Below are 16,636 nucleotides of genomic sequence, written 5' to 3' on the forward strand. Positions count from 1 at the left end.
TTTCATAAACTGATCAAGTGTATGATTGCTTCGACATTTTGGGGGGGGGGGGGGGGGGGGTAAAAAAACATGACGTCACTCATACTGTCAGGTGAATGTCGGGCTCGGAAAGCAGAGCCCGAGTGGGAGCTCTGTCCCTGCGGTCGCTCGCTCTACCCATCTCTGCTGCTATCTCATTTGTCTCCCCTTAGCATTAGCTTAGCCTAGCGACCTGCTAGCCGTCATCACATCATGTCGCAGGCGCTTTCAGAGGAGGAGTTCCACCGTATGCAGGTAAGAACACGACGGCACGCCCAGGTAATGCCGCGCCGAGTTGTCGTCGACTCAGTGTTGACGTTGTCCCAAAGTCGCCAGGTGAACGTTTTGGATGCTAACTAATGTTAGCTCCTTGGGGTGGGACGACCGCTGTGTCGTTAGCTTAGCCTAGAGACCCCGTGACACACGCAAGGCTACATTAATGTTGTTGTTGTTGTTGTTGTTGTTGTTGTTGTTGTCGTTGTTGTCATCCATAAAGCAACGTGTAACAGAGTTCAACAAGCTGGCGTGCGCTGTCAACAAACACTGCTGTCTGTGCTAAGCGTGTCAGCATCAACAAACATCCGCATGACGAAAGCACTCAATTATAGCCGTTTTATTATTAAAATACAGTCATACATAACATACAATTCCATATTATGACATTGATCAAAGAAAGTTTCAAAATAATTGCATGTCGGGTATTTAAAAGGGAATGATACAATTGTACTACAAAGTAGCACGATGCTAATCACATGACTTGGCATGACGTGTGCGTTTGTGTTGCACAGGCTCAGCTGCTGGAGTTGAGGACACACAACTATCAGCTGTCTGATGAGCTGAGGAAGAACTCCGCTGGTAAACAAAACTGATTGTGTGGTCTGTTGTGCTCCCGTACTAGCATCTTCATGTGAGATGATGATGATCATCATCATGCTGTGTGTTTCAGAACTGACCACCTTGCGTCAGAAAAATGTGGTGTTGGAAAGAGATTTTGTCAAAGCACAGAAGGTAACTGTTATTTTTATTATTATTATTATTATCATTATTATTTTCATCAGTTTTGTTTCATGTTTGATGCTTTTCTGTCCTTAGGCTCTGAATAAGAGCAAAAAAGCCCAGGTGAGTGCTTTTCTCTTGCTTGTTACCATGGTTACCAGTGCCCCCTCTAGTGGTTGACCCTTCTCACGACACTGCCATACCAGAATGAGCCACTGCTTTTAGAGTAAATTGACGTCTACACAAAAAGGTTTGTAATTGCCTATACTGTAGATGCCACAAGATGTCGGCAAAGCACTTTTTTTTCCCAATTAGACATGGCTTTGATCTGAGCACAAACTAGCAAACGAGTGCTTCAGTAATGAATGGAAGATAGGTTAAAAAAAAAAAATGAAATCAACGAATGTGCAAATGCAGTAATAGTTGCACAACAACAGCGAGAATACCACCACGACAGTACTACGATAGAATAATATAAAGTAGTAGCATAATATAACAGCAGTAGCTTGACAATAGCCCAACACTGTTGCAAAAGGGCACAAAGCTACCACTTATTGCACTGCAACATAACAGTCCTACGGTGCTACAACAGTACCACAACACTACTTAAATATATACTACAACATAACAGTTAATGCAACGCTACTGGAATAGTGACTGCTACAGAACCACAACAGTACTACAACAGTGGCACAACTCTACTACAACAGTAGCATAACAGTACAGCCACTACACCAAATTAGCATAACGCAACTACAACAGTTACACTCGCAGAGGTCACAACTGTACACTGTAGTAGAACAACAATCCAACGTTAATAGCACAACACAACAATAGCACTTAACAGAGCACTACTATAACAACACAACACTGATCCAACAATACCACAATAAGAGTAGCACTACACTACCGCAATGGAACCACAGTAGCACAATATAACAGTAGCACAAAGCTAGTGCATCAATACCGCCACAATACTATATAGTGGCACTACACTACAACTACCCAACACAACAATAGCATAATGCAACTACAGTGGCACAACACGACTACAACAGTAACGCAGAATTTACGTGGTGTCACAAAATGTGTGCAACAGTAAAACAACACTACTACAACAATAGCACAATAAGTGCACAACAGTACCGCAACATTACTATAGACTACTAATAGCAGTACACTACTACAACAGAACCCAAACACAACACTTCTAGAGCAGTAGCACAACATTTCCACTAGAGGTGGGAATCTTTGAACGTCTCACGATTCAATTCCGATTTTTGGGTGTGCGGTTCGATTCAGAATCGATTTTCGATTAAGAACGATGTTTGATTCAAAATGATTTGCTTGACTGATTTTTGCTTCAATTTATAGATGTTCAAAGAATCATAATAATCTACTCCAGCCTGACTCGCTAATGCTAATTAGTGCTCTACTCGCGGCACTTTTATCACTCAAAAGAACGGCTCCACGCTGCAAAAAAACAAACTTTTATTGAAATAACTTGATCGTGACTTTTTCCTTCTACTCTCTAATGTGGCTACAACTTAACAGTGTATCAGACCGCGTGGAACCACATTGCCCCTAAGTGGCCAAATTGGGTACAACAGGAACAGCGCTCCCAATAAAGGCACACACAAACAAAGGGAAGACAGCATAAAATAATTAAAATAAAATTAATTTTGGGACATTTAAAATCGATTCTGAATCGTACTAAATGAGAATTTCGATTCTTATGAGATTTCCACACAATAGCCAAATTATTAGTTACCCCTGAAGTCAAAGTAATCCGCCTGCAGGAAGTGGAGGCGCTACTGAGCGAGAATGAGATGCTTCAGGGGAAACTTCACAGTCAGGAAGAAGACTTTCGACTGCAGAACAGCACGCTCATGGCCGAACTTTCCAAGGTACCGCCTGCTTCGACCGCAAACGGATAAAATAAATCGGTCAAGATTTGCCATTGTTGTTGTTGTTGTGTGATCGTTTCCAGTTGTGTACGCAAATCGAGCAACTGGAGCAGGAAAACCAGCACCTCAAGGAAGGAGGCGGGGTTGCAGCTTCCCAGCCGAGCCCCAACGCCAACTCCAGTCCTGCTGATGAAGAGCTGCTGCGCCTCCAGGCTGAGAACGCCACGCTGCTGAAGAAAGTGCGAGGTTTGTTTGCGGACAGGAGTGTCGTCTTCTAAAGGGGACATATTCAATTCAGTGATTGATCATCTTGCCCTGTTGAAATAAACAGAAATGCAAATAATCTGTTCCAGACCCCTGTAAAAAACACACCAAAATATTTTTTATCTGCTTAATAGGAAAAAGTACACCCAACAGTATTGTACTGTGTGTTGTTCCCCTGCAGCTCTTCAGGAACACTGTAATGCCGAGCAGCCCAGATCAGCGCTTTCGCACGGAGACCAAAACACTACCCCACAGGCGGCCAGGCCAGCGGACGCCAATGGCTTGTCTGATGTCTGTGGCAAAGGGGAGGAGCGTACTGCAGAGGGCGACAGTATGAGTGAGCAGCAGGTGATTGGCAGGCGCTTGTTGGAGTCAACTTGCTCTCAGGTTTCCATGGAGACCTGACTTTGTTTCTTTCCTTTTTTGCAGAATGAAAATCCGCTGGAACAAACACAGTTACATGGTGAGAACTTGTGTATTATTTAATTATGCCCCGTGATAGTCACAAGCTAAGACTACAGTGGATAGAACATGTAGCTTTATTCAAATCCACCAGGTGGTGCTAAATTGCCGTCATCGGCAGTGACAAAACAATCATGGCTATTTGACTTCAAACTGGATCGCTAGTATTTAGACTACTTACAAAGAGTTAAGGTTATTTGGCTGTACTATACCACTGCAACAGTGCCACAGCCCTCACAAAGTTAGACTCACTGTGCATCTGGGTCAAAACATCCCATCCTTCGATGGTGTAAAATGGTTTTATTGTGTGTCTGGCACACTAACTGTCAGACTGCCCTGCTGTGTGCGGCGCCCCCTTTAGGCCTGTCAGAGAAGAGCGTAGAGGAGATTGTAGCTAAGCACTCAGCGCTAGGCTGGTCGGCTGCTCTGTGTCCAATAACTCACTGCTTTGGAGCAGAGCTGGAGGTCGCCCTGAACACCCAGCAGGAGGAGAAGAGGCTGCTGAGGGAGCAACTGCGCCACCTGGAGGTACACACACGCACAACCTGTCATTCAGTTTTCACTCTGGCTCACACCTGATGCAAGCCTGCCAACATTAATCATCATCACCTTAGTATGGAAGCCCATTCCTGCCAGTAATACAAAAAGTAAACGTTTTTAAAAAAATTTACTGGCAGAGGCCCATTTCCAATAATGGGGAAAAAATAAAATAAAATTCCCCACCGTCAGAAGCCCATTTCCGCTGTGGTGGGCGGTGGGGGGGATTGGAGGTATTTTTTCACTGTCAGAAGCCCATTTTTGATTGAGGATTTTTGTTGTTGTTGTTGAAGACCTTTTCTATCATACCCCCATGCGGCATGCACAAGCCATCCATCGGCAAAGGGTTCGAAGGCTAAGTTTGATATTGTTTCCTCCAAAACTAAAATTTCACTTTTTTGGGAAACCAACTTCTGACAAGTGATTCTACCAAACTTTTTTTTCCACGTGTGATTTTTATTTATTTTTTTTACTCGTGGGAATGGGTTTCCATACCTTAATAAGCCATGTCATGTGACTTCATCTTTGTCCAATCAACGTGCAGGTGGCCAAACAGGCAGAGTTCTCCAAACTGCAGGATGAAATGTCAAAGGTAAATGTCACCAATGCTCACCAATTATTTAAGTGATCCTGGAATGATGCAAGATTTGCTTTTCAGCTGTCTGAAAAGTTAAAGAAGAAACAGGAGAGGTGAGACATCTTCATCACTTTTTGACCCATTTTGGTTGTGCGTTTTCAAACTATTCCTTGGTGTCATGACGTGTCTGTCATTTGCTTTTGTCAAAATATTCCAAGAATTGAGAATCACAGCGCACTTTGCATTATTTTTTTTTTTTACTTTGACGGAAATTAACGTTTTTTTAGACAAATTGCTTATGCAAATTAACTGGTACTAAATCTGCCCCCCAATTCTGCTGGATCAATGCTGAGTATGGTGGAGATATGGGGAGGCTACTTGTTGAGCCTAGGGTCTTAAATAAATAAATAAATGAATAAATAAAGCTCGCCTTCCTTTTTTTTTTTTCAAGTTTTGATTGATCCTTGCAGCTTTCACGGTTTCAAACATATTTGTTGCAGTTTCCAGCGTCTTCAGGCGGAGAAAGAGGTTCTGTACAACGATAGCAGGTCAGAGCAATACGTCTTTGTCACGTCGGTCCACTGTAACAAGTCCGAGACACGTCTTGTGAACTTGGCGATTATTATTATTTTTTCTTCCTACAGGACAAAGATTGAGGAGATCAACCAGAGGAAAGAGGAGGAGCTCAAGTTGATGAACACGCGAATCCACAAGCTTCAGTCAGACTTGGCGGCCGCCAATCAGGTCAGAGGTCAATGTTTGGCTGTCAACATGGCAACGTGAAGGTTAATAGAAGTTGTTTGTCTTCGGTGGTAGGTGACAGCAGAGCTGAGAGAGAAATTTCAGACCAGCGACAAAGAACACCAGCTGGCTGTAAACGCTCTCAAAGATCAGGTCAGTTGACTTCTTTTGGCCTCAGCACTTCTTCTGTTCTGCTGTGTCCACCATGTTGGATGTTCTGCTCTTTTCCTGGGTTCTCTCTACTTGTATCTTCCTCCCCACCCTTTTCTCTTACCTTTGCCTCTATGCTGCCCTCCACTGGCGATGTGCTGATACTGCAGGTAGCAAGTCAGAGTGCGGTCAGTCAGGAGCAGGTGGACAACATCCTGCAGGAGAACGATGCTCTCAGGACTAATTTAGCTGCTCTAGAACAGGTAATCTACAAGGAGAACATGCAAAAAAAAAGACATACTTTAGGAAAAAAATAGGACTGGGTAATTATGGGTCAAGATGATTTTTAAAGAAATATAACAAACCCTTGCGATATGGGTTTTATAGACAAAGGAAAAAAAAAAGATTATTTAAGATTTTATTTGAAGACCATATTGCCCAGCCCAAACTCGTTGGTGTTTTGCATGTTTCCAGCTTAACGTTCTGTGCTTCTGCTTCTGCTTCTGCTTCTGCTTCTTAAAAGTTCTTCTTGTGCTTTCTGTCTGCAAGGATCAAATATTCTGTAGATGTCACAGCACTTTGTTAATCGCAGAGACGTTCTCAGGTCTGACCATTGATTTCAGATTCAGACGAGCAAGATGCAGGAGGTCAACCTGCTGCGCGAGCAGCAGGAGGCGCAGGCGGCCGAACTGCAGCAAAGTCGAGCAGAGCAGGAAAAGCTTCTGGCCCAGAGGGATGACCTAGACTCACAGCTGCAGGTGACCTTGATGACCTTATTTGGACCCTAACACTGATGCCATCAGCACTTTTATTTTATCAGTTACTTTTAAAGCAATTTATGTTATTAGGTTAAATTAGAATTTTATTCATCCCAGAGTCCAACCCGATACCATCATAAAATGTTTATTAATTTTGTGTTTTTATTGTTAAATAAACCTTCCTAGGGTGAGTAGCAAAACTGTGCAGAACTTAAACCATTTATAGACAATCTGTCTTGACTGATGAGCCTTGAGGCATTTTGCAGATACTTTTGTAACCATTTCCAGGGTTGTGCAAGTTAGGAATTTTTTTTTGTGATCTTCTGCGAGGTATTTTGTTTAAGGTATGGTTCATATTGGGCAAAACCTCTTGAGAATAGAAAATTCAAGATCATGAACGATTGGGTTCACATTCATTCCGCACTGCACCCTATAAATATTATCATGTATAAATATGATAATAATTTTATGACCAATTTACGCAAAAAAACATTATTATATTAATACAGGCTGTCACCTTCCTTGTGCCCTTGACTGTCCCTCCTTCAGGAGTCAAGTTTTGCAAACAGGAAGTTGTTGGAGCAACTAACAGAAGAAGGACAAGAAAAAGAGAAGCTGCTGAGAGAGTTGGATGAGAGCAAAAAGGTATGTACACACACATGCACACCATTCAATTTGATAATAACCATATACAGTAATCTGTTTTACAATATGATGTATATTTGTTTGCAGACTGCAGAGAAGAGGAAAGCAATGTTAGACGATATGGCCATTCAGCTAAACCAGGAGAAGTCCAACCACAAGGAGGCGCTGTCGGACCTCAAACTGCAGCATGAGAAGGAGGTGAACCGACCAGTACTGCTCTTGGTTTTGTTACACAGTACAACTTTGAAATTGTGCTCTTTGCTCCTCTATTGCATTTTTTTCTTCACAAATTCAAGTTGGGGCTTATTTTTTCCCTCCTGTGTCCTCACTCTGCTTTCTTATGTGGCGTCCTGCAGGTCCTTGGCGTGAGGGCCCGCTATGAGAAGGAACTCCGAGGTCTTCACGAGGAGAAAAATCGCTCAGAGGAGGACATCCGGCAGCAGCTCCGAGACGAAAAGGTGAACAAGAAGAAGAAGAAGAAGAAGAGGATTTTGATGGCAATATCATGAAATATTTTGCGTTTCAGGCACGTAGCAAAGAGTTGGAGAGTTTTCAGACCAAAGTGCAAGAACTACACAGTCAGCTGCAGTCAATGGAAGAAACCAAAGGATGGTTTGAACGACGGCTCAATGAAGCGCAGGTGCGTGGTGAGGAGATAACACTGATGCTGTACATCATGATCTTGAATTTGAAAGAGTCCTTTTTCTTCTTTTTTAAACAGTATAGCCGACTTAGTGTAAGCCATCAAATGAGAAATGGGAGCCACATTGGCCAGTCCACTTTTTAGCTCGTTAATTGAATGCCGAGTGGATTGGGCACTTTCCCCCTGCGTTAAATAGGGGTTCACTGTATTTATTTGCAGTGTGTGGTTGTGTGTGTGTGAGCAGGAAAACACAAACAAGTTGACGTTGGACCATCAGGCAGCTGTCAAAACTCTCCAGGAGCAACACACACTTGATCTACAGGTAAGAGACCGAATGGGACGTGTTCTGTGTGTAGTTGATATCCTGTTAATTTATGTATGAGTAAATAAATAATGATATGACTGAATGATTCGTAATGATATTTGATATAAATTATGAATGATGATGTGTTGTTTAATGTTTGCATTGTGGAGATTACTGGAAGTGAATTTCCCTTGTGGATAAATAAAGTAGCTATGTAGCGAGCTACAGTAACTAAACAATTTAGCTAGCTAGTTACACTGTTTAGAAATAGTTAAAAAAAATAACGTGGAAAAAAGGCACAACACCCTTCCAAGTCATTCTTTGGTTATTGAAACGGTTCTCTGAGAAGGTTCTTCTCACTTTTGCTTGATTGTAATGGTGATGTGTAACAATAAGCAGTATCTCACAAATGAAAATATATATGAAATATATAATCCAGGTCATCCTTATGGGTGCTGGTGTGTGCTTTACAGTTCATTGTTTTAGACTTAAGGTTAGGTTTTTTTTCTCCTCTATAATAAAATCATTAAAAACTGCATTTTGCATTTACTTTTGTTGTCTTTGTAAGATATTAAAATCGTCTTAATTATCGGAAACATGTTGGTGTGATACATACGTAAATCATGATGGGCAAATACTTTTTCACGGCACTGAACATTTTGTGACTTATGCACATCTCAGGCTAAGCAGTCCGAGACAGAAGCGGTCCACGGGCAGCTGTTAGAAGTCCAAAATGAGCGAGACGAACACCACAGCGCCATCGTCAAACTCAAACAGGTCAGCATCAGCATGCACACTACATCCATATTGAAATACTGCATATGCTCTGCTGTTTTTTTTTTCAGTGTATACGATATTTCTTGGGTTATATCAAACTGTATCAGTCATCATCACATTGCAAAATAGCACACTGCCATTTACCCTCTATTTGTTGTTTCTCAGAAATGGCAATAATGTCCCTCCTATTTGACCTGGGCAGGGTAGGCTACATTTCCAAAATTGTCAAAGACCTACATAAAAAAAAATATATAATAATAATAATCACAATAATCTCTGTAAAATTCATGCCGTAAAACTACTTGCATTTCATATTGCATTTCTTAACAAGAACATGTTAATGTGACCTCACATGACATTCTGATTAATACTGCATTTGTGGAATATGAATTATGAAGCAAAATCCAGCTGTTTTTATCCATCTTAGGGGGCGGCCATGCTACCGCTTGCTGTCGACTAAAGATGACATCACAGTTTCTCAGGGCTCAGGCAACGACCAATCACAGCTCACCTGTTCTCTGAAGCCGTGCTGTGATTGGTTGTTACCTGAGCCCTGAGCAACTGTGATGTCATCTTCAGTCAACAGCAAGTAGTAAAATGGCCGCCCCCTCAGCTGGATAAAAACAGCTGGATGTTGCTTCATAACTCATATTCCACTAACGCGATATTAACCAGAATACCGTATTTAGACTAGTGGGGCTGCATGAGAACATAATATTGTAAATAATTTTTGGGGGGTTGACTTCCCCTTTAAATGTGTCAGTTTGACCCAATCAAGGTTTAAAATACACCAAAACACTCAACTTTTTACCCAATAACTCGTCTTTTGTTTCTGCAGGAGATCAAGGACACAGTGGATGGGCAGAGGATTTTAGAGAAGAAAGGAAGTGCAGCGGTGAGTGTTTGTCTTCGTGTGAGCGTGCGTGCGTGCGCGCTTGTGTCCGAGATAAGACGGATGAGAGAAAGCCAAATAGCGTCACAACACAAAATAAAGTCACAATATTTGCAGATCTTTGCTTTTCTTTGGATTGTGATATGTAAATAAACAGCACTTGTGTGTACGTTAGTCTGCGCGTCGTCAATGTCGTATGGAAAACCTGTATGCCCAAATATGGTCAATAGAATTGCTATTTTTTTTTACATTTATGATACATTTCAGTAAGCCCGTTTTGTTAAAAATCAATAGCGTAATGCTTCATTGCAGAAGGAAGCGTGTCAGCCACAAAGTTAAGTTTGCATGCATTTTAATATGTGCTGATTACACTGCTTAGTCATCATTCATGGCGCGGAGACCTTCTGAAAAGAGTTTGTGAATATGTGGTAACCGCAGTCGTTGGCTTTTGTGAAGCATTAAGGCCTTTTTGGGTTGTTGAGGGGTCAGCAGAAGTGCAGACTTTGATTATACAAATGAGAAAGCCAATAGCGTCACAACAAGAAGACTATACTTACAGATTTATGTATTTATAGTTACAAGAATGTGTGTTTGTGTGTGTGTGTTTACAGTTGAAGGACTTAAAGAGACAGTTACAGCTGGAAAGGAAGCGAGCAGACAAACTGCAGGAGAGACTTCAAGAAATTCTAACCAACAGCAAGAGCAGAACAGGTACCAGTCTGAGCGCCTCACAATCGCTTAACTAAAGGTGCGAGCAGCAACGAGCGTGTCCTGACACCTGCTTTTTAGTATCAAATCCGTGAAATGATATCCAAACTTTTGATGCCGTCTTACTCCGCCCACATTTGATAGCTACATCCAAAAATCTTCTGATCGGGACTCATTTGGACGTCACGTGACTATTTCTCTGAACACGCCCCCCTGTGGCAGGAAAGTAGCGGCGCAGTGTTAATGGACTGCAATGGCGAGGAGGGCAAAAATGATGAAGTGTCAGGGTTTTTTTTTTTTTTTTCAGTTTTGCGACACTGCTCTGTGGAATTAGCTCCTGTCTTGCCAGTGAGTGCTTTCAAATCTGATCATACAAAGGCTTGACAAGTTTATACAATCTGGATTGATTTCCCCTTTATGTGCGGTCAAAATGCCATTGAAGTTAGCAATTTATGTACGTTAGCAACTTAGCAGCCGCTTATTGGGCCATGGCCGCCGTCATTTACGCCGTAAAAAGTCTTCTTTATGGTGTTGGTCAGGTTTTTAATTCAACTGTGTAATATCTATCAAACCGTAGCAGCACAAATGAAGGAAACAATATTTGCGTGTGGTAACAGTTAGCATCTGCTGATTTAGCCACCATGTACAAAGTGCATGCTCGATCCTTTTTTTTGTTGTCTCTTCTCGTTGTGGCAGCTGGTCCACAACAGCTGTCGTTCATTGTTAAAGTGTGGCGTTTGCCCTTTACGCAAAGCGGCAGACGCATTTTCTATGCTGCCGTCAACGTTCGGATCTCTATTCCCTGGAATTCGCCCAAAATGGCCTCTTCAGACCAAAATGGCTGACCTATTCCGCTTCATGTTCTTGAATTGCATTCCATGGCCACCCAATTTCGTGTTGAAACTACTGTCAGAGGATCTTTTTTTCTATCTTTAATTGGGGCGCTCATGAGTGAATTTTGTGGACCCTTCAAATATGTATTGAAGACCCCAAAATGGGGAGAATACAGTAAGTGAAGGTTGTGTGTGTGTGTGTGTTATGTGAATGGGTGTGTGCGTGTGCGGGGATTTGTTGAGTGAGCAAATAATCCAAAAGATCAGCAGCATCATGCAAACTCGTCAGGAGGTTCTGCCTCCTTCCGGAACCTTCTCCTAAATATTTCATACAGCGCTTTGATTCCCTATTCTACACGTACTATCGCGCGCACACACAGAGAGTACCATGTATAATCTATAAGGACAGATAAATGTTTCAAAAGCATTTCTGGACGTTGGACAAAGCTGACATTCAGATATTTGAAGCATGATGAGGGCCTGACTGATAGGGATTTATTTATTTATTTGTCCATATTGTATTTGTTTACGTTTATAACATAGAGATAGATAAATAGGCAAAGATCAGCAGATGTTGTTGTTGCCGATTAAAAAAGAGCTAATATCGTCCGATTAATCAGAAGAAGGACCACTTCCATACTAGTGCTTGCCGAAAAGGGGTGTGTCTTCATCCTAAGGGGCGTTCTTTTCTAAATGTGTTTCCTTGCCCCTAATATTGATTTGGGCACATTTGTAGCTTCCTTTCCGAGTCATGTTTGTGTGCCGGCTAAAGAGTAAAAAAAAAAAAAAAACCTCGGCATTACAAGCAAACTTCAAGTAGGTTGACAGTAATAGCAATCGAAGTTTGCTTTTTGAAATGAAGCCAGTGTTGTTAGCTAACAGGATGTGGTTCCTTCCTCTTCCCGCAGGCCTTGAGGAGCTGGTCTTGTCTGAGATCAACAGTCCCAGTCGCACTCAGCAGACAGGAGACTCGTCCTCCGTCTCGTCCTTCTCCTACCGAGACATGATGAAGGAGAGCCAGAGCGGCGGTCAGAACAAGGTGCATCGCGCCGGTCCAACTCATTGTTTGATGGTGTAGAGGGGGCTCCCGTGTAAATGTCTGTGTTCGTTACCAGTCGGGAGGAGGAAGTCCTCAGTGTCAGCGGGCCGCCGAGCTTTCCGACGACGAGCTGGGTGAACTGTTCCAGAGGCTTGCTGAGGTCCAGCAGGAGAAATGGATGCTGGAGGAGAAGGTCAGTTACGCCATCAAACACGACTTGGTCCATTGCCAGGTGATTCATTTAGGGATTTGGGAAACACCAAGAACACATTTTGTCACTTTTATTCTGATGATTATAAATGTAGTCCCAGGAAAGAAGGTTTGAGTCTTAAGAGAAGGTTCTAATTCCGTGACAAGTCCTAAGACAAGTATTAGTCCCAAGAGAATGCTGTAGTCCAAAGTGAAGATTTTATTTTGGAGTTTCTATTTTTATTTTTTTGTCCCGAGAGATGATTGCAGTCCCAAATGCAGGTTCTTGTCTTAAGAGAAAGTTCTAGACCTGCTAGAATCTAATAGTCCTGAGAAAATCTTCTCACAACCGTCGCTCTATTTTTCCACATCCAATATGGTGTCAAGGTACAAATCTGCTTGTACGTCTGCCGTCACTGGCATCTTCTCTTGTCACGTGACCACTGAGGTGTGATTGATAGGTAAAACATCTGGAGGTGAGCTGCTCGTCCATGGCGGAGGACATCTGCAGGAAGAGCGCCATCATCGAGACTTACGTTATGGACAGCCGCATAGGTGAGCACGGGCAGCACATTCACACTGTCGCAATTTCATGTTCACATTTGTAATAAATTATAATTATATTGAACAAAATACTTAACTATTATCTAAAATCATTTATATTCATATTCAAATAGCAAAGCCTCACTTTTTAATTATAACTTAATAGTTATGTAATAAATCATTTATTTTACAATATATCAATTAACTAATTACGGGGAAAAAATAAACTAAAAAAATATAAACTTGTTTATTTTACCAAATATTTGTATTATGATGATTATTACAATAATATTTAATTAAATGGTAAAAAGGTATAAAATTGTTTATTTTTATAATTGTCTGTTTTTGTATTACATCAATAAATTATCATCATCATCATTTAACAGCAAAACTGTATGTAAAAAAAAAAAATACAAATGCCGTAAATTATAACATTTTGTTATTCTTTATTTTACTAATATTTTATGTTAATATTTATTTATGTCAATTATTTTATGAAAGCAATATAAATGGTTCCCCGACCCTTGCGAGGTTTAAGTTTCTGGACTATAAGGCGCACCTGACTATTTATCGCAGGTGTTTTAATGTTACCGTACCGGGTTCCCGCTACTTTTTTTTCCTCCATAATGAGGGCACAATTGTTTCGCTCTCGTTCTGTTTCTCCTACTGTATTTGGGCTCACTTGGTTTGTTTCGCTTTGGCTGACGTTCCTGCGCTTCCTTTATAGTGCGCCCCATTGTGATATGATGGATAAGCCGCACCTTTTGTATTAGCTGCAGGGAAGTGAAAAAAGTAGCGGCTTGAAGTCCAGGAATTACTGTAGTTAAGAAAATGGATGGATGGATATAAATGGTGTAAATTTGTTTATTTTACTAATATTAATTGTTGACAAATATCAACTAACCAATGATTTGACCAAATGAAATTGTGTAATTTACTGAGCACTGTAGCTCAACAGTTATATGATAAAATAAATAAAATGATGTAAAATTGTTTGTTGTACTTTTTTTAATACTATAAATCAACCCAGAATGGAATAAAAATAAATGTCATTGTGTTCATTTTACTACTACTTCATTATTTACAATGAATCGCTCGATTTAATTATGCTAAGGTGTAAAATTGTGTGTTAACTAGGGATGTCCCGATCACACTTTTTTGGACCCGAGTTCGAGTCACCTCATTTTGAGATCGGCCGACTCCGAGTTCCGATCCAATACCTCTGCATTTTATTAGGGATATATATATTTTTTTCTTTTTTTCTTTTTTTAAACAAAACTACCCTTATATGGTGAGTGGACAGTGGTTAAACTAAGTAAACCATTTAAACCCCCCTTTTTTGGCACATTTACTATGATTTACTCAAAGGGCTATTATTAACCAGTATATACATTTTTCCCAAGAGCTTTATTTTTGAGAACCTACTGTAGCCGTTATAAAGCATTCTACTTAACACAAATTGATGGGCTAACCTAATGTTGGTTTACTTAAGGAAGAAAAAAATACTGCATATAATGTGTATGAAACAAGCCAACTTCACAACAAACAAAAGGCTGCACTTGAAGAGCAAGCAAACAAAATGTATTTAATCTTACCATAATATTATTTATATAATTTGGTGGCCCCGATAGGACGTCCGACCTTTCGAATTCGGGCTAGGCTAGGCTAGGCTAGGCTAGGCACCGGGCTCCCTTCGAAGGGCACCAGAGTCGCCGGCGCAGGCACCGCAGCTGGATTCACGAGGAGGAAATAAGTCTCCAGGCTGTTTTATTCATACTTTTATTCATTTTGTTGATTATTATTTTACTGTCATGTTTACCATTAATCAATTACTTAATCAAATAAACAAAAAATGACGTACAGGGTGGGTTGTCCCAGATTATTGCTGTTGCGTCCTCACTGTGTCTCCTTCCCCGCTGTGCCCAGATGTGTCGGGCGGCGCCGCGGGCGGTCACGGAGCTTCTCACGTTGACCGAGGAGGTCTGGGTTCCGTCTTGAGGGACCTGGTCAAGTCCGGGGACGAGAACCTGCGTGAGATGAACAAGAAACTGCAGAACATGTTGGAGGAGCAGCTGACCAAGAACATGCACCTTCACAAGGTAAAGTCCAACACGTTTTGCTAAGCACTCGCACCAACTTCCGTGCTAACGTTACATTGACATGTGTCTGTCTGTCTTTCAGGATATGGAGGTTTTGTCCCAGGAATTAGTCCGTCTCAGTAAAGAACCAGCTCCTGATGGCAGTTCTGCTGGCTCCGGTTGAGACGACATTCTGAGTCATCCGGCCATTCCCAAAAATATCATACTCACCTCAGATGGAAGAGCAGGCTACGACTATCACCTGGGACTGAATTCTAGCGGGCCTAAAGCTTTATCTCGGCCGTCGGGGTTATGTTTAAATGCTGGAATGTCTGCAAACATCCAAAGCATGCATGGAATAGAAATGTCCAGCTCATCGTTGTTCTTAACGAATGTACTGTAATTAAATCATACCAAACTCACATTAGGTTCCACTTGAGCCTGTCTACAACCGACCTCCATTGCAATTAAACACTTGGTTCCTTTGTACAGTGCCCCTCCCTCTACAGTATATGAAAAGAAAAAACCCTATTTGAGGTATCCGGTGTCTGCGGTCATATCAGTTCATGCCTTTACGTCATGTCTGGCTGTGGCTACGCTCTGGCCATTGACCAGGAGGTCCTACATTACACACAATGTCATTTGATTTGTGGCTGCGACTTTCTCAGCACTTATTGCAGTCTTTACTTCTAATCAAAGCTTATATGAATGTGAGTGAAATATGAATATTTAAAATAACTGGATTTTGTTAATATCTATCATTTTGTAGTTGTTTTTCTTTGTTTTGAAACTGTTCAACATTACATCTGTAAATGGAATTGTCTTAATTGTTGTTGGGCTGTGTCTATGTCCTGCTTACTGTATCAGATCTTTATTTATAAAAGAAAAAGTGTTTGCTATCTGTGTTGCCTTCACTCTAAAACACTATTTCCTGGACTGTCACGTCCCCATGGCTTTTGTTTTGTTTTTGGGGGGCTCTGGTGTGTTCCTGGACTCTTGGGATCCGTCTATTTTCTGGGCCTTGAAAATAAATTGAACTGAAATTAAATAGAAAAAAAGAACATTTCTATCATGAAGTAAAATAAAGTTAGTGAAAAATTACATTTGTACCATTGCGTCATTGATTAAACTGAGCTTCAATTAAACTTTTTGAGGGAGGCCACGGTGTAATTCCTGGTATCCAACAGTCCTGGCTAGGGTTAGCGATACATGGCTGTAAAGTGCATTATGTTTCTCTGATGCATCCTGATTTGGGGGGCGTGGCTAAAACAGTGACACACACCTTGGGCATGAATAACACTTGCAGTTAGCATGCTAGCTATGCCAACAGCTGCCAAAAACGCATCTTCACGCAATATACAGAATTGCTCGGTGTCCATCCATTTTCTTCCGCTTCTCCGGAATTGGGTCACAGCCAGACATGATGTCGTTACTTAAATTCTCCACCGAAGAGATTTTCACTATGAGTGTGCCCAAAAATCGATTCTCATAAGAATCACAATTCTCATTTAGTACGATTCAGAATCGATTTTAAATGTCCCATAATCAATTTTATTTAAATTATTTTATACTGTC

General features: G+C 41.3%; 1 protein-coding gene across 3 annotated transcripts; it reads left to right on the top strand.

Moving 5' to 3' along the window:
• The first annotated feature begins 79 nt into the window (after nucleotides 1-79).
• On the top strand, nucleotides 80-16,162 carry gripap1 (GRIP1 associated protein 1). 3 transcript variants are annotated; one of them, XM_086069553.1, is made up of 29 exons: nucleotides 80-273; nucleotides 807-873; nucleotides 965-1,026; nucleotides 1,111-1,137; nucleotides 2,814-2,921; nucleotides 3,005-3,167; nucleotides 3,367-3,533; nucleotides 3,615-3,648; nucleotides 4,009-4,175; nucleotides 4,729-4,776; nucleotides 4,843-4,874; nucleotides 5,262-5,309; nucleotides 5,406-5,505; nucleotides 5,578-5,655; nucleotides 5,823-5,915; nucleotides 6,276-6,410; nucleotides 6,960-7,055; nucleotides 7,143-7,253; nucleotides 7,412-7,513; nucleotides 7,582-7,695; nucleotides 7,943-8,020; nucleotides 8,684-8,779; nucleotides 9,618-9,674; nucleotides 10,283-10,382; nucleotides 12,121-12,251; nucleotides 12,328-12,444; nucleotides 12,902-12,995; nucleotides 14,910-15,082; nucleotides 15,165-16,162. In XM_086069553.1, the coding sequence occupies exons 1-29, from the start codon at nucleotides 232-234 to the stop codon at nucleotides 15,243-15,245; spliced, it is 2,721 nt and encodes a 906-aa protein (XP_085925679.1). In that variant the 5' UTR covers nucleotides 80-231; the 3' UTR covers nucleotides 15,246-16,162. The 3 variants fall into 3 exon arrangements, with proteins under 3 accessions (XP_085925679.1, XP_085925681.1, XP_085925680.1); XM_086069555.1 differs by having other exon boundaries at nucleotides 4,105-4,175; XM_086069554.1 differs by lacking the exon at nucleotides 5,823-5,915.
• The last annotated feature ends 474 nt before the right edge of the window (nucleotides 16,163-16,636 follow it).

Source organism: Leptonotus elevatus, chromosome 2 (assembly GCF_054856555.1).
Source record: "Leptonotus elevatus isolate MCC_2025b chromosome 2, RoL_Lele_1.0, whole genome shotgun sequence".
Taxonomy (NCBI): domain Eukaryota; kingdom Metazoa; phylum Chordata; class Actinopteri; order Syngnathiformes; family Syngnathidae; genus Leptonotus; species Leptonotus elevatus.